Raw genomic sequence first — 17,500 nt, 5'->3', positions numbered from 1 at the left:
TACTCTTCTAAATAAATAATTTTTCCTTGTTTCCTTTCCTCGCTGGGCTATTTTCCCTGTTGGAGCGCCTGGGCTTACAGCATTCTGTTTTTCCAACTAGGGTTGCAACTTAGCAGGTAATAATAATAATAATAATAATAATACAATGGTTTGGTGATGAAAGTAAGCTCGGTAGGATATAAAATCCATACCGTAACATCTATAAAAATACAGCAAATAAATGAAAAGAAAATTACTTGACAGAAAAACAAAAAAACTTCCATTTCTTTCTTATTTCTTTTTATTTTGAGTTATACGTTTCCTCTTCTCGGTTCTTAGGCCGAAGCCAATCCTTCTCTCAGAGGTTTCGGGTTTCCTACTCACGTATCCGCCATTTTCGCGAAAAGATCATTCCCTTCTCAACTCTTAACCTGACAAAACTCTTCTGCGTGAGGTGACAGTTAAAATTCAGTTTTTCTTCGAAAATCAAGATTTATTTAAAGAAATAAGAAGTCACTTCTAAAAAATTAAAGAATTGAAAAACTGCATCAGTTATACTCGTTCAGTTGTCATCAGTAAGAGCTCTCTCTCTCTCTCTCTCTCTCTCTCTCTCTCTCTCTCTCTCTCTCTCTCTCTCTCTCTCTCTCTCTCTCTCTCTCAATTGCTTAACTCTTATTAGCTAACATCTATGCAATAAATTCTACTTTATTTCACGCAACGTGAGGTTATCATACCTCTTTCTTAAAAAAAAAAATGCAATTTCAAAGTGTTTAACGAGTTCTATCACCAGATTCATATGAATCTATGCAATGTATGCTATACCTTGAGTCTGCCTTTTCAAATATAAGCTACAAGCATTCCGACACATGGACGGACATTATGAAACGACCATAACAACTTAATATTAACCTTTAAAATACACTCACTGAAGGATTTCGTTTTCTTCAGACCAAGACACATACACACAAACACACACACACATACACACACACACACACACACACACACATATATATATATATATATATATATATATATATATATATATATATATCCTATTTTCATTTTTTGCAGTGGATCTTTTACATCTGAGCATTACGTTTCCCTATAATTTTTACGCATATATATATATATATATATATATATATATATATATATATATATATATATATATATATATATATATATATATATATATATAATAACAATAATAAATAGTTTTGTGTAAATAAACATATTATCCTGATTTTCCCTCTTATCTTATTACTTTAGGAGTTTTCATGTTTACTATATCTCAAAACTCTTTTTTTTTCTTAAATGGTTATCATTTAAAATTTAAGAGCAACCAGCCATTACATACGATAAAAGAGGAAACTCTTATCCTATTCCCGACTTTACTTAACCATTAATTCAAAGCATAACTCTCAACGCCTCTTTTACCTTTCTATAGTTACCCGAGGAATATCATTTTGGAATGGTTTCATTGGCTCTCTCTCCTCCCCTACGTTCTACCGTCAGTTTATTCTCCACCTTTCTCTTTCTGTTCCACACAGCGGCCTTTTCTTTGACTTCTTACCAGGGCACCCCTACCCCCACAAGTCCTCCTTCACAATGGCCCCTTCTCCCTCCCTCCCTCCCTTCCATAGTTACACGGCGCATTCAGTACTCTCCTCCCTTACCCATTATCTTCCCTATTCAGCCATTATGCCTCCATACACCATTCTTCTTTCCCCTATCTCTTTGCTATATCCGTTCACTCTTGCGCACTAATAAACGCGCAGATCTTCGGCTAAATTCCCTCGACTCAGCAAATGAATTCAAACTCGATTCATATTTGAGTCATCCTCTCGTTAGCATCTCTAAATTTCCAGGTTTATCTTATGAAGGTTTTCAAGGATCACATTATTTTCTCGGCTCGTTTCAAAATTAAACATTTTCAAGAAAATGTACCTCTACTCGGCACTTTCTTTCACCGACGGCCTCGAATATTTCTCACAATATTAAGCATTTCGTCGAGATATGATTTTATAATTTCCAATATGTATTCATTCCAGCGTCTCTTCCCTGCGTGAATGGCCTGTTCCTACAAGCCCTTAACCTTTTCTTCCTTTTCATAAAATTAAGGCCGTCCATCACGGTTTTTCTGCTCTTGAATTCCAATATAAGTCGACGAGAGACCACCCATATATTCATGTAGCTCACACACCACCTTGCTCTTCAAAAATAAGCGTAATAAGTCTTTTGTTATTCCCTATTCCTTGCGTGTAATTAAAGACGCTATTGGTAAAAACAATTCCTAATTTCCATGCCGCGATCACATGAGTCATTCATGTAGCCTTGGCGTATCCAGCATTCCACCCCTTCAGCACTGGTAATTATTTTTTTTAATGATTAATATTTTCTCTCACCCTTCTTAACCCCATATCCCCCCACCCTTTTCATCCTAACCCTCCATCCTTTGGCCTGACATGGGTCCTCCCCCTTCCCACCACATACCCCAACCAATCCTTTCCTTTTCCACCCTCCCCCCAAACAAACCACCCGTGGTCTTCACCCTCGCAGAGTGACAAGGGTTGGAAGGGGTCACGCAGGCCAGTTTTAACCCTCCAAGTGCATCTGAACGCCATCTATTGGAGGATGAATGAGTTAATCCAAACACGAAACCTCTGCTTGAACGAGCAGAAGAAAACTGCATCACGAGTCAGAGCGTCAAAGAAAAAAAATGCAAGTATAATCGCCTTCGATTTGCAGTAAAAGCTTTATCATTCACGAATCAATCCGATTAACATTTCAATAAAATCTTAAACCTTGCATATATTTAAGAGAAATTACAAAAATGTGAAGGAATTACGGCAACATGGGGAAATATAAAATTACTAAAATCAAATTATGGGTACCACATGATATGCAATCTGGTAGATATAAAATTATGAATATTGATGACGAAAAATTATCAATTTATATTTCACACTGGCTATGCGTGCGTGATTTAAAGTAAGGTCTGGTTTCCAATTACCAAAATCTAAGTTGATATGCTACACCGAGATTAAAAAGTAAACAAACGCATGATATCGAAAGAGGAAAATGCGAAGATACATCTAGAGGGAGATTCATTAGTTACTCAACTGATGAACAAACTTAGAAGACCTCATTATCTGTTGCTCTAGATTCTATCTTACAAGTAATTTAAATCACAGAAGAGGGTAACGTGCAATATGGAAATATTTTTATTTTTTTTTTATTTTACAAAACCCTTCAAGCAATCTGGTGAGATAAATCTCACTTATGATAGATACTGAACCACTCAGTAGGCGTCACTTACATACCAGGTTTTCGTTCGAATCAATAAAGAAACTGATAAATATATATATATATATATATATATATATATATATATATATATATATATATATATATATATATATATATATATTATATATATGAAATAGTCTAGAATAACTCTCAAATGATAGATGCAATCGGCGATAAAAACGATCGCCCAATTTTCAAACTATAAAATAATCCGGAGATGGTAATGAGAGACAACCCAATCAAGTTGTTAAAAAAATATCAGAGTAAGATTGATTCTACGAGTAATGAGTTTAAACCTATAAAACCAACCGGTCACAAAATTAAACATTTCAGTCGATCATTTACGTCTCTTGGTACTGCAATTTTAATGGCTTTCATAAACATAATATCCTTTTTCTTTTTTTTAGTAATTTACATTATATATTTGGTCACTCAGTTATCATCCAAGAAAGATACAGACATGCTTTTACACACACACACACACACACACACACACACACACACACATATATATATATATATATATATATATATATACACACACACACACACACAAGTCACCCGCGTCTCACTGAATATTTCATTCAATCATGTTCAGAAGTTCGACCTCTTCCTTGACGCTCCATCTTCTGCCAAACGTTTCGAATAGAGGAAATGACTGAAACCTAATGGCATTACCCGTTTTCAGATAGCATTCTCTCTCTATATAATAACTTTCATCTTACAATTATCTTCCTAATTTCTAAATATACAGTTCAAGACAATCACCCAAGAGAAACCGATCTAATTCAGTCCGATTTAATATATCGATTTGTTTAGACAAGAACTCGCGTATCGATTTCAAACTAAGTTATTCCTTTTCCTAGTCTTCTCTTGAATGATAGCCAGTCTCTCTCTCTCTCTCTCTCTCTCTCTCTCTCTCTCTCTCTCCCCTTCATCACCTTCCCTCTTCCTGTCAACTCTCGAGCACTTCCTTTCATATAACGACGGGCGCTTCCCGTCCCTCTCAATCTCCACGTCCCCTCTTCTTCTTCTTCTCCTTCTCCAGTCGTTGCCCTCACTTTCCCACAACTCTTTTCCCTCAACCGAATCATCCTTTCCACTCTACTTCCCTCTTCCTATTCCCTTTTCTTTGCCCTAACGCCAGTTCTTCACTTCTCACTCTGATTTCTTTTTTATTCTCCTTGTCTCCATCTTATTTGCTGAATCTTGTCCGCTTCATCTTATCTCTTTCTTCAAATAGTTTCTTCTAGCCTTGCATTTTCCCCAATAGTATAATCTTATTCAAAATTATAGCTCTTGTTTTTTATTTCTTCCATGAATTGACTCTCTCTCTCTCTCTCTCTCTCTCTCTCTCTCTCTCTCTCTCTCTCTCTCTCTCTCTCTCTCTCTCTCTCTCTAGATTCTATATGTATTCATTTATCTCATGCATACATAAATTTTTCTAACACATTACATGAATTTTGATATGCTTGTATCAAAAATTTCCATTCGATCTTCCGTTTATTTCTTTGTTTCCTCCGCCTTTTTCCCCTACTTTCTTTCAAACTCCTACATCGTTGCTCTGTCTAGTATTCTCACCGGAAATCATTTTTCCCTCACCATTCGATTCTCCCTTACCCTTCTTTATCCTCCATTTCCCCGTTCTCTCTCTCTCTCTCTCTCTCTCTCTCTCTCTCTCTCTCTCTCTCTCTCTCTCTCTCTCTCTCTCTTTCTCTCTCTCTCAGCCATCTTGTCTCATGATCGGTAATTTACCAAATGGCCAACAAAAGAAATATCTACCAATCGGTTAAAAATATCCCATTTTATGAAAAACTTATTCATTCCAAGCTGCAAATTGTCCGATTAATTTTATTAATATATATATATTTGTAAATAATGAGACCATCAGATTATATTTCATTAAAATGAATAACTTTTAATTACTCATAAAGATACGCGTAATATTTTCTTATCACTCAACGATAATATTGAATCAAAATTATATGAGGGTAGAAAATTGTGTTGGTCTAATCATTTCTCACATGAATTTGGGAAACTTAATAAATTTAATTTGACTTTTTAAGGAGTTCACTAGTTTCTAATTCGTCCATGTTTGAACAGTGTTACAACGCTTATTCCAGAAAGAAAAAATAAATACCTGAACGATTATTCTTTTCCAGATACGACAGTTCTCATTTTTTTTTTCACAAAGTCTGCGAGACAATTCCAATTATCCAGATGAAACGGAAACAACAATATCTCTGTACTTTACGATTCGGTTAATTGCACCACGCTGTCTAAACTAAAAGGTGCGCACGTCATCAAAGCTTTCAGTTGTGATACCAAATAAACAACCAAGTGTTCACTCGATGCTTTTCCAACTAAAAGCTACGGCCTTTCCAGTGACCTACAAATAAAACCTAGACAGACATAAAAACTAACAAGTACGTGTCAAAAAAACAAGAGAATAAATAAATAAATGAACAGAGAAAATAAACAAAATGCAAAAAAAGGGTAAGACTGAGCCTTTGATGAAAGAGAAAGCCTTTACATGGTATAAATATTTTTTAACCAAATATGTCGTCAATATAGGTAAATTATTTGCTTCAATAAGCACAATCTTTAATGCATCCATCTACCCTCTAATTAGCCGCAGCTGCCCTTAGGGTTAATTGCAGGTAAAGTATAAAAAGGAATCGAGTAGTTGTGGACCTTAATGACTGCAAGTCAGGGGACACAGTCATGAACGGCAGCATTATACTGTACAAGTGAGCTAGTGGGGGGGAATGGGTGAGGTGGATTAATACTATGTGGAAGGGAGGGAGGGGGGCTTTTACCAATGGGAGGGGAGGTGGTGGTATTGGCGAATGGGGGATGAAGGGGGGTGGGGGGAGCAATACTTGTGCGACATGTTTTGACTGCGGGTGGTCTAACAACGACTCGGAAGTATCGCGGCAGGGAGCAACTGGCGGCATACTTTAGTTATCGCGTTGCCTGACAAACCATTATTATGCTGTCAACAGAGGTGTCGTTGCAGACGTGGCATATCACTCGCTGAGAGTATGCTTCTGCAACGGGTTCCTATGATTCATGGTAAATATACTCAATACAGTATTGCAAATTTTACGAGCATTGGCTGAATGTGTATTTACATAATGTCATGTCGGTGCGTTCATTAAGGTTTCGTTCACTTGTAAATAAGAAAAAAAAAACGTCCTCTTCGCGTAAACGGGTTGGCGAGATTTATTTTCGTACCGTAGAGATACTTTTCAATTGGAAATCACTTTGAATCAGTGCGTGAACACAAGCGTAAATTCAGTTCTATAACATGCAAAAAAAAAAAAAAAAAAAAAGAGAGAGAGAGAGAGAGAGAGAGAGAGAGAGAGAGAGAGAGAGAGAGAGAGAGAGAGAGAGAGAGAGAGAGAGAGAGCTAAATTAAAGCACAGGCAGGTGACACGAAAGCCTTAAAATAAAGATTAGGTAATTACTTTATGGCCTTTTCTGGGAAATGTATATTGCGAATAATTTATAAGGAGTGCGTGTTTGGGCCAAAATAATGGTAATCACGAATATCCTCCCTGAATATACTGTAGGAGTTTTTACCCGCGCTGGATATACAATCGCTCTCCCTCATAAGCATTCGTCAGATTTCAGTGCACTTATAGCGTCAATCGTTTGAAATCATGCTATGACTTCAAACTCAGCTTTCCCCATGAACCTTCATATATTTACATATATATATATATATATATATATATATATATATATATATATATATATATATATATATATATATGTATATATATATATATATATATATATATATATATATATGTATATATATATATATATATATATATATATATATATGTGTGTGTGTGTGTGTGTGTGTGTGTCGCGCCTGCGCGGTTATAGGAATCATATCGAAATCTGTTAGTTATTTGTAAAAGCTGTATACACACACACATATATATATACACATATATATGTATATATATCTATATATATATACATGTGTGTATATATATATACAGTATATATATATATATATATATATATATATATATATATATATATACATGTGTGTGTGACGCAAAACCTTCAGATACTAGAGAAAGTAGCATAAAACATGAATATTTAATTGTGACAATTAACGATCCTTTCTCAATCATTGGCCACTTCACAAAAAAATCCTCCGCTGATCCACGGACAGTCATGGTTGTCTAAATACGCAAACAAACTGACTACGTATCGTCGACATAAGTAGAGCTACAATACTTATTGAATGTATTGCATATACATCATTACAATTCATGGAATTATGTCGCCAAGTTTTAATTCTATTATAAATTAACAACACATCTTACATTTAAGAAACACATTACAATTTTGTTATATCATATAATTTGGATAAGATGCTTACAAAATATATAATTTATGAGTTAAATTTCCAAAACAATATACTACAGTAATGTACCTTACTTATACAGTCATTTCACCTTTGCAAAGGGAATTATTATATTTATCGGTACCAACAGACGTTTATATTGAGTAAAATATCTAGATAGCTATATGTAAAAATGCTACCTTAGTAAGCCTACTTGAAATTTAAAAGGAGAGGTACTACATGGGCTACTTATCAAAAAAACAAAAGAGTCAAATAATAACGTCAGACATACAATTAACACAAAAATCAAGCCAAATAATAAATAAATCGAAACTAAAACACAAAGGAAAAGATAAGACTAATATTCTCAAAGATAAAAAGGACACAAAATAAGAACAAAATGATCACACCACACACACACACCCACTGTATTGCATTTCACACACAGACACACACGCACACACAAGTGCCTTACAACTGAGTGCTAAAAATAAAAAATGTGTTTTATAAATAGAAAGAAAATTCAACTAGAAATAATGTGTAGATAACTATAAATGTTTCATACCTAAAAGTGGATTCCCTTTCCCCCCGTACAGCCAGAAACTTCCACTGTTCGCATCTGGAAGCACCGAATGTATAAGCAGTGAGCATTGGCAGATGGTAGCAAAAGGGGGGTGGGGATAGGGAGGGTTTTGGGGGGGATAACAACATAGCATAAAGGGAGGGAGCATGAGGTAGGAAGGGATTGAAATGGAGAGATGAGGGGGAGAAGAAGCACATGAGTAGGGGGAGGGTAGAAGTGATTGGGGATGAGCTAGTTTAGAGAGATGTGATGCTGAGGGTAGTGACAAATGAGAAGGGGGGAGGGGGGCGCTAGCATTACTAAAACTGAAAAAAAAAGCCAATGGTTAAAATAAATAAATAATTATACATGTATATTATATCCAGTTAGGGAACGACTAAAATATCGTGTAATTAAGAGAAAAATTAATCTGAAAACTATAAAAAACAAAGCTAAAAATTATATACAAAACAATTTTCAGAATGAAGTCCTCCTTATCCTTATTACATGAAAGTTAACTATACTTTAAGGCCTTTATTTACTCTGATTAGTAATGCTATGCTTGATAATGATACGGGCTTAAGAAGAAGAATGGTGTTTGAATATAATAAAATCAAAAGTGAATTTAGGGAATTGAAAACAAACTAAACGAGAAACCCAATTACAAGGCAATGGATGACATAAATAAGTGGTTTACTGATATAACCCGCCTCAAATATTGATTATCCTGAATATTGAACTTTTTCTCTTCGGTAATTTTGACATTATTCTTGATTTAAAGGCCAATTATGTTTCTCTGAAATACTTCGTAATAATAAGTAAGGTTCGTATATTTTTAACCGGTTTTAAAATTGGGGTCATCATATGAGTTAGGCTAACAAATTATATAATAAATAACTTTAGATTATGATCTTTAATATCAGAATGCAATGCACATTTTCTGAAACTCAAAGGATATATATATTTAATTACAACCCAGCAAAACGTCTTTAGGAAAATTAGGTGATGAAAGCGAAGATTAGAATGTCAATCATTTAAGATAAAAAAAAAAAAAACCATGAGCTAAAATAATTCAAATAAAATGGAACGTTAATCATCTATATGTATTCCGAATATCAAATATTTAACTATATAAGGAAATATATATCAACATTCGTCGTATTTTCAATAAGGAATTTGGAAAAACATTATTTCTATTGAACCCATCTTCAACATATTTACCGAAGTTGCGTTGAATAATCCTGCCTTAAGTTATGAGCAAGAAAAAACAAATATAAAAATATTAATGTTACATTGGCAAAGGATATTACCGTCATAAAATAGTAACTTACAAAAATTGAAAAGATAATGAAACAAATGATGGAAATTTATGTTAAAAGAAAGGAAAATGGATATATGGCATTCATTAGCATCCTATGGAAGTGAAGGGAATTGGTAACACTGTTAGGCTACTCAAGAACTGCTAACAGAGAATGTTGAAAGCATAGTAATAATAATGGCAATTATAATGATAATAATAAGAATAACAACAACAATAGTTTACAGCATAAAATTATATTAATATGAACAATCTGACTTAAAATCATAGTCTTAAAATTATCAAAACTATGAGAAATGATGAAAAATTAAAATTCATATTGATTAAATTTCTTTGAACACAAAAATTACAGAATTGAATAAGAAAGATAATTGTTTATATGTCATCATAACAAATCCACATCCTAAATTATATAACTGGCAAACCAGTTGTACCCTCCCAAAAATCAAAATTACATGCAAGAGTATAATAGTATGGTGCAGGAAAGAAAACAAATATTCCTAAAACGAGAAGGGGCTTTTTAGCAAAATCAAAATATTGAGATACAAATTCCAGCGGATACAGCCTCTTTGAAATTACAGTCAGGAAAAAACGGCATGAGTCCCATGAAATCCTCACATAAAAAATTATCATGTATGTTTTCAAGTGTATTTGAATATATGCGGAACTATTTCTAATCTAGAGATATAAGAGAAGAATCCACATGTAGTTTTATCGATACTACGAGAACAGCTTTTTCGAAACGTTTAATCACCATAAACATTTTTCACAAGAAAGTTCTGATGCAAAAAAAAAAAAAAATAAAAAAAAAAAAAAAACTAAAAAAAATAAAAACAACAACAACAACAACAACAACAACCAGTAGACAGAAACATACGAGTTCCCCTCATGCGAATCATTTAGAAGAGACTCTCAAAAAAGTGGAGAGAGAAAAAAGGCAGGAATCATAAAGGAAAATCCAATTGTGTAAAAAAAAAGAAACTAACAAATAGGAGTAAGTCTACCGATGTGCCACGGGTGGTGGAAATTGAGGATTGTTGGCACTGTTCACCACTTGCCTCGGGGACGACAATAAGAGGGGAAGGGTAAAAAGGGAAGGAAAGGACAAAGCGAAAAAGAGAGACAAGTAATACGGAAAAAGGTTAGATGAGAAAAGTTATATTTATCACATTTAAAAATATGACCCGTGCTCTTGTTGTGCAACGTATACACAGATGAAAAATATATAAATATATTTGTTTCACTAAAATCATGCTTTCATATATATATATATATATATATATATATATATATACTGTATATACATATATATATATATATATATATATATATATATATATATATACGTATGTTTGTATCTGCATATGTATGTGCCTCTGTGTATATATATATAATGTTATATATATATATATATATATATATATATATATATATATATATATATATATATATATATATATATATATATATATACTGTATATATATGTGTGTGTGAGTATTTATGTGATTCTGTACATATACATATATAATATATATATATATATATGTATATATATATATATATATATATATATATATATATATATATATATATATATATATAGACATATATCTATATATATATGTATGTGTGTATGTATCTGCTTCTATACACACTGCTGTTCTAGGTATCCTTCTAACTTCCGTGACGTCACAAAATGTTTCGAAAAGGAGAGAGAAAAAGAAGTTTTTGTAAACATCCCAGAGATTTTTCGCGAGGCATAAACTTTCTTTACATCTTCCCCCTCGAACACATTCCAACTTTTCCCAATAGGTTCCAAATCACGTTCTTTCTTGACAAAATCGCCTAAATGAACCTTTTGGAAATCAATGCTAAAGGAATTATCCAAAAAGTTCAAGATGGGGGGACGGTGGAGGAGGGACCTGGGTAAATGATACCAGACTTTGGCAACGAAGCCACTGGATGGGTCCCTCCCTCCTAATCTTAAAGATCCATCTTAAATGACATTTACTGAAAAGTCCGTCACTGGCAGCGTAGCCATCAGCTAAGCAAATTGGAGAAGATGGATTTGTAGCGGACACAAACACATAGAGAGAGAGAGAGAGAGAGAGAGAGAGAGAGAGAGAGAGAGAGAGAGAGAGAGAGAGAGAGAGAGAAAGTTGCCAAAAGAAATATCCGATAAAGGGGGTGAGGGACTGAGGGTAGCAATGTGTCCTGAGAATGACACAACTCTGAGAAGCGACCTCATGTGGAATATCTGAAATGTGGAACTTCGGTATTTCAGAGGCTGACGGAGGTGAAAAGCGAGACCCGGGGGATATTAGTGCCAATTCATCCTTACAGTAAGGTCGTTTCTCTGACTTGATACCACACCAAAGGCGGCTTTAGCGAGACTTGTTGTATGGCTTTAAAATACCGCCAATCCCTTTTAAAAAATAAGTGGGACTAATATTCACCAACCAATAAAGTTCAATGCATTCAATGCAATGCGCGAAGATTACCAACCTACATGAGTCTCGTGGCTTAGCACTTTCCTCAACCCTAGTATTTCGATAGCGAGGCAAGAGTCTGGAAGGAAAACTGAGACGAAAAAAATACATTTCCTTCTTTCTCTCTCTCCTTTCCACTTTTTCTTTCTTCCTTTCCTTACAACTGAGGGTAAACAAGATATCTGGAGGAGAGACGTTTCCGGGAGGAATGGCAGAGGGATCCGGTGAAGATTTCAGACACACTCAAAAATTGGTGATCCTTGCGAGACGACGACGGATCTCTCTCTCTGCTCTCTCTCTCTCTCTCTCTCTCTCTCTCTCTCTCTCTCTCATCGACCAGGAGGAGGTTAAAGGAGGAAGGGATTGGATTTTTTTGCAACTGCACAAAGAACTCAATTTTGCTTTCTTTAATTTTACTATTTTTTGATTTTTCAATAAGGTCCAGAAAATATATGGCAGCATAGAAAACAATAATAATAAAAAATTACCTAACTACATTGGCTTCAAACGTGCTTTAAAGCAAAATAATTAATTCAGAGGGACAGTAAAGCATTGCGAAAAGAAGACAGGATAAGGCCCATTTACGAAAAAAAAAACAAGGCTAGTTTCTTCACAGTAAAATGTACATTTGGAATTTAATATTAATGACTGAGGCCTTTCTCTATTACCTGTTGCACTTATAACTTAAGGATATGCAGACATTATAAACTGATTTTTATCTGTAAGACCCCACCGTATTCATAAACGACTGAATTCATCCTATGCTTGTGAATATGAAATCCTCAACTGCAACTGAAATACTTGCAATACGTCAAAGGAAAAGGCTTAGGTTAGGTTTCCATTATATATGACTGAAATGGTTACTGTCAAGCGGACGTCAAAATTAGTTTCTAGTCAATAACTAGTGTTTTAAAAATGATCGAGACACCATTAACAAAGTTGTTTCCCTCTCCCTGTCACCATACATAAAATTATGTGGTGTTCAGTAGTCGCTACAAAATATACACTTGAATTTGCAATATCAACTTTCATGTTCTGACTATGGAGATAAAAGATGAATTTTGATTCAAGTAAAACGTTTAGTTTATAAAATTTGGATTCTTGAGGACCACCGAGACTAAAGCCAGGAAAAACAAGCTATAAATATATACTTTGAAATTCCTCACTTAGGAAATTCAAAACGGGCACGCATAATGTTCATGTAAATACTAACGAGCGAAAATAACATAAAAGTTAACGCATATCAAAAGAAAATTAATGCTAAATTAAGCTTCATTTAAAAGAAAAAATTCTTACATATGATCACCCAGTAAGGGAGAACACTTTCAACATACAAGTGTACGCGACCCGTCGAAAAATGACGGCATTCAGATAGATATGCACACACAGATTCAACTCTTCCCACTCACTACCCTTTTCCTAACTAAAACCTCTCACCCGTACTTGTAAGTCTGGTCATGGTGCTAAGTTGACCGAAAAGAAATATAATATATATATATATATATATATATATATATATATATATATATATTATATATATATATATATATATATATAAACAGATACTTTCTCTTGTCTCCCTAGTGTAGACAATAAATTTTTACTGTGAGAGTATGGCAAACCAGGTTTCCCTTCAATAGAACTGAGAACTCACAACAGTAATTTTCTGATGACCAGGTTTCGGTAATTAACCGAGAATAAAAATGACCAAAGATGACTAGATTTTAGCAAACGCATCTACTATAGAGCCATATCCCATGGTGATATCGGAGAAAAGATTACAAGAAATTTAGTTATCAATTTTTTGTTTCCAAATGAAAACGGTTTGAAAACAATTTCCTTTGGAATGAAAACAAATCCATTGGAAATAAAAAAGAAATAGACATTTTCTTACTCACTTTAACCTTAATATGTTGCTTAAATGATGATAAGCAAGATATTCCTAAGACCATCTTATCACAAAAAATGATAAAGAACAAAAAGATGAAGCTTTTCTCGTAAATGATAAACAAAAAGGAATAAAATTCATGTTTTTAATGTACAATGGCAATACTAAAACTCCTGAGAAGTGCGTAAACAGGCCAAGGGTTAAAGAAAGTAATCTTGCGAGCAAATGGAGGTAAAGACTTAAAGAGAGAATATTAAAACGTGATATTGCCGTTCCGGCAATTATGCAATTGACATTGAGAAAATCGCTGACATTTCTAAAATTCTTATCACGTGAAACGATTCCTTCTTCCCTTTTTTCTAATGGGTGAAACTACCCTCCACAATAAGGAGAAAACATTAGGTCCATTATGCGAGACAAAGAATGTGGTTGGGGGGGGGGGGGTGTCCCCACTCCACTCTCTCTCTCCTCAGGCCCCACAATGTAATAAGACCCCCTTTCGATGCCCTCCCCCCTTCCCTTGGGTCCCCATATTACCAAAACCACCTCATTGACCCCCTCCCCCTGTACTCTCTCATTTCCCGTGTCTCCCAATCATAGAAAGGGTACATAAGGATGGAGGGGGATTCTATAATGTCTGGCCGCAACTTTCTCTCTCTCTCTCTCTCTCTCTCTCTCTCTCTCTCTCTCTCTCTCCTCTCTCTCTCTTTCTCTCTCTCTCTCTCTCTCTCTGTTAAGGCCCCTTCCCCATTAACCTCCCCCAGGGACACCCCCCCCCCCCAGGGCTACCAACATCTCACCCCCTTTCCTCGATAATACGTACCTCGCCAATGGCTTCCCCGTGCCAAATCACAGTCCATGCCGATTTCACTATCGATAGGCCTAATGACACCACTTTTCCATTAGCAGTTTTTCTCTTCCTTTTTATCCTACTACTTTTCCTTTTGTTTCTCTTACTAAGCCTGTATTTGTAATGCAATTAACAAAAGCAGATAAACTAATAGTTGCTGCAATTTCTTCTGTCACTTATTTTATCTTCATCCATTTTATAATGGCCGTGTCCATGACCATCATCAGCATCACTGGTGACATTATTAAATTTATAAAGACTACTTTCAACCCAGACATCTATATTCTGCTAAAAGTGTTTGAAGAAAACGACTGAAACCAACTCAACAAGACATCAGAAGGTTACTTAACTGATCGCATACTTCCACAAGAACGAATTTTTTTTTTCACCTGATATGAATCCCGATTAACATCAAGTAACTTGAAAATTAGCCCTTCAACCACAAAATACCAAAACGAGAATTTCAAATCAAATATGTAAAAAAAATCTTCCTATTTTTCCTACGAACAAATATAGCGATAAAAAATGAACAAAGCAAGTTGCAACAAAATATAAATGTCATTAAATTATGACCTAAATTCATCCAAATGTTTTCATGAATCCTGTTATCAGGCAGCAATCCACAAGCAAGCAAAATAAGAAAAAACTGCTTTGCAAAGATAAGGTCGTATATAATATTTTTCAAATAATTGCAGTTTTTCTTTATTCCCAAATATTGTTTGATTTGGAACAATAACAACACTGATGAAAGAAACAGAGGAGGAAAACGAATCAATTTTGTAATTTATGTTATAATAAACTATTTACCTTTTTATTCTAGGTCCTTTGCAATGAAACTTAAAAACCAATGCCTTCTCATGACACCTTAGATGAAACCCAATATAGTCAACAGCCAACCATGACCATCTTCCTGGTGTGTTAACAGAGACCAAATACCAAATGAAATGTTTAAAAACAAGACTTAGTTGTTAGAGAGAGAGAGAGAGAGAGAGAGAGTTTCACCTAAGGGACTTTAATATATACATTTTTTTCTCCATGAGTAAAAGTATTTCAAGATTTTCGATGATCAATATTTTTTGAAGAAAATTTTTTAATTCTTTTATTCTACCTTGTTTCGAGTACTGTTTTATTGCCTGATCTTCAGCTATTGACCATAATCATAATTTGTTGAATAAAAACTTGCTTTCTATTAATTTATTATTCTTGGTCTGGATATAAATCTTTGGCACTGTCGTTCATCCAGTTCTTTATGCATGTTGCATAAGATTTTTCATAATACTGACCATCCTTTGTACTTGGATCTCCGCAGAATTTACCATCCCGTAAGTAGTACTAAATATGCAGTTAAATCTAACGATCATGCCTTCTCCAACATAAGACAACAATAGTACAGTACACAGTATTCTAGAAGTTCTATGCCAGCTGTGACCAGCTGTGAAATGAACTTCTTAATCAGGCAGTTGAATCGGTTGAACTTCAGAAGCTCAAACTTGGAGCGAATGTTTTTTTTTTTTTTTTTTTTGTCATTTATATATGACATTTCTAGTTTAAAGTTGTTACTGATATCAAGATATTTACCATTCATTGCCTTTCATATATAGATTATTCATCACCTTTTCCCACTAGGCTATTTTTCCCTGTTGGAGCCCTTGGGCTTGTAGCATCCGGCTTTCCCAACTACGGTTTCATTAGGGTTGCTAACAATAATAGTGATGATAATAATAATATTAATAATAATAATAAAACAAAGGTACATAAGCGTGTAGAGAGAGAGAGAGAGAGAGAGAGAGAGAGAGAGAGAGAGAGAGAGAGAGAGAGAGAGAGAGAGAGAGAGAGAGAGAGAATTTTGTTTTCAGATCCCGCTTCTTAGAATCGCAGGACCTTGAATATTAACGACTCGAAACAAGACAGACAGACCGAAATGAGAGAGAGAGAGAGAGAGAGAGAGAGAGAGAGAGAGAGAGAGAGAGAGAGAGAGAGAGAGAGAGAGAGAAGGGGGGAGAAAAAGAAGAGAGATCAGCCGCGATTTCAGGTTCGACGAATTGGTCATTTTGACAAAGTCCTCCCCCTCATGTTCACCTCAAATGGAGCTCAACTCGCGCTCATCGCCAACTTTCTCAGTTTTCTCGGCAAGCGATCTAGGTTTCTTCTTCTCTCCTTCTATCGAACTGTGACTTTCCTCTTAGAGAGGCTTCGTCTCTCTCTCTCTCTCCTCTCTCCTCTCCTCTCTCTCTCTCCTCTCTCTCTCTTAATCCAAAGAAAAGTCTTGAGTGATCGATTTTCCCCAGGAAACCGAACGACGAAAACAAAGCGAATATTATTCGAGAAGTAGAGAAAGGAAAGCGCAAAAGAAAGGACTGAATCGGAATCTGGTCCATATATTCATTTTTTAACCATAATATTTTCTCTCAATAGAATTTTCATTTCCAAAAGCATTGGAAATTCCCTTTGTGGATAACTAAATCGAAATTTATCCATTCTATAGATTTACTTCTCTTTCTGCGTTCCCGTGCTGTTTCTTTTCTTGATAGTCTGCCACTTCTACAGACCCCCCTTGAAAATGTTAACCCTCCCCCCCCTTTTTTTTTCTTAGCATCGAACACCCCTTATCCGTCAGGGAATTTCCCCTAGTCGGTAATCCCTGAACACACAATTTTCTTCGGCTTTCCCCTTCTGACTTATTCGTCCATATTCCCTATTAGTTTCCCCTCCACTACCTGCGAGTAAGGAGT

The 17,500-nt window shown here is 34.9% G+C and overlaps 1 protein-coding gene across 4 annotated transcripts in view; it reads right to left on the bottom strand.

The window, feature by feature from the left end:
• LOC137615328 (homeobox protein php-3-like) overlaps positions 1-17,500 on the bottom strand; it is an 86,229-nt gene that overhangs the window by 30,874 nt on the left and 37,855 nt on the right. For 2 of the 4 annotated variants that reach the window (XM_068345117.1, XM_068345118.1), the window contains one exon: positions 8,226-8,279. The exons of the other annotated variants lie outside the window; for them this stretch is intronic. In XM_068345117.1, the coding sequence (XP_068201218.1) occupies positions 8,226-8,279 (54 nt within the window). The remainder of the gene's footprint in view (positions 1-8,225; positions 8,280-17,500) is intronic. 4 annotated transcript variants of the gene reach the window in all.

This window comes from Palaemon carinicauda, chromosome 21 (assembly GCF_036898095.1).
Source record: "Palaemon carinicauda isolate YSFRI2023 chromosome 21, ASM3689809v2, whole genome shotgun sequence".
NCBI classification, from domain to species: domain Eukaryota; kingdom Metazoa; phylum Arthropoda; class Malacostraca; order Decapoda; family Palaemonidae; genus Palaemon; species Palaemon carinicauda.
The sequence above is the reverse complement of the archived record's forward strand: the minus strand, read 5'-3'. Positions and strand labels throughout refer to the sequence as shown.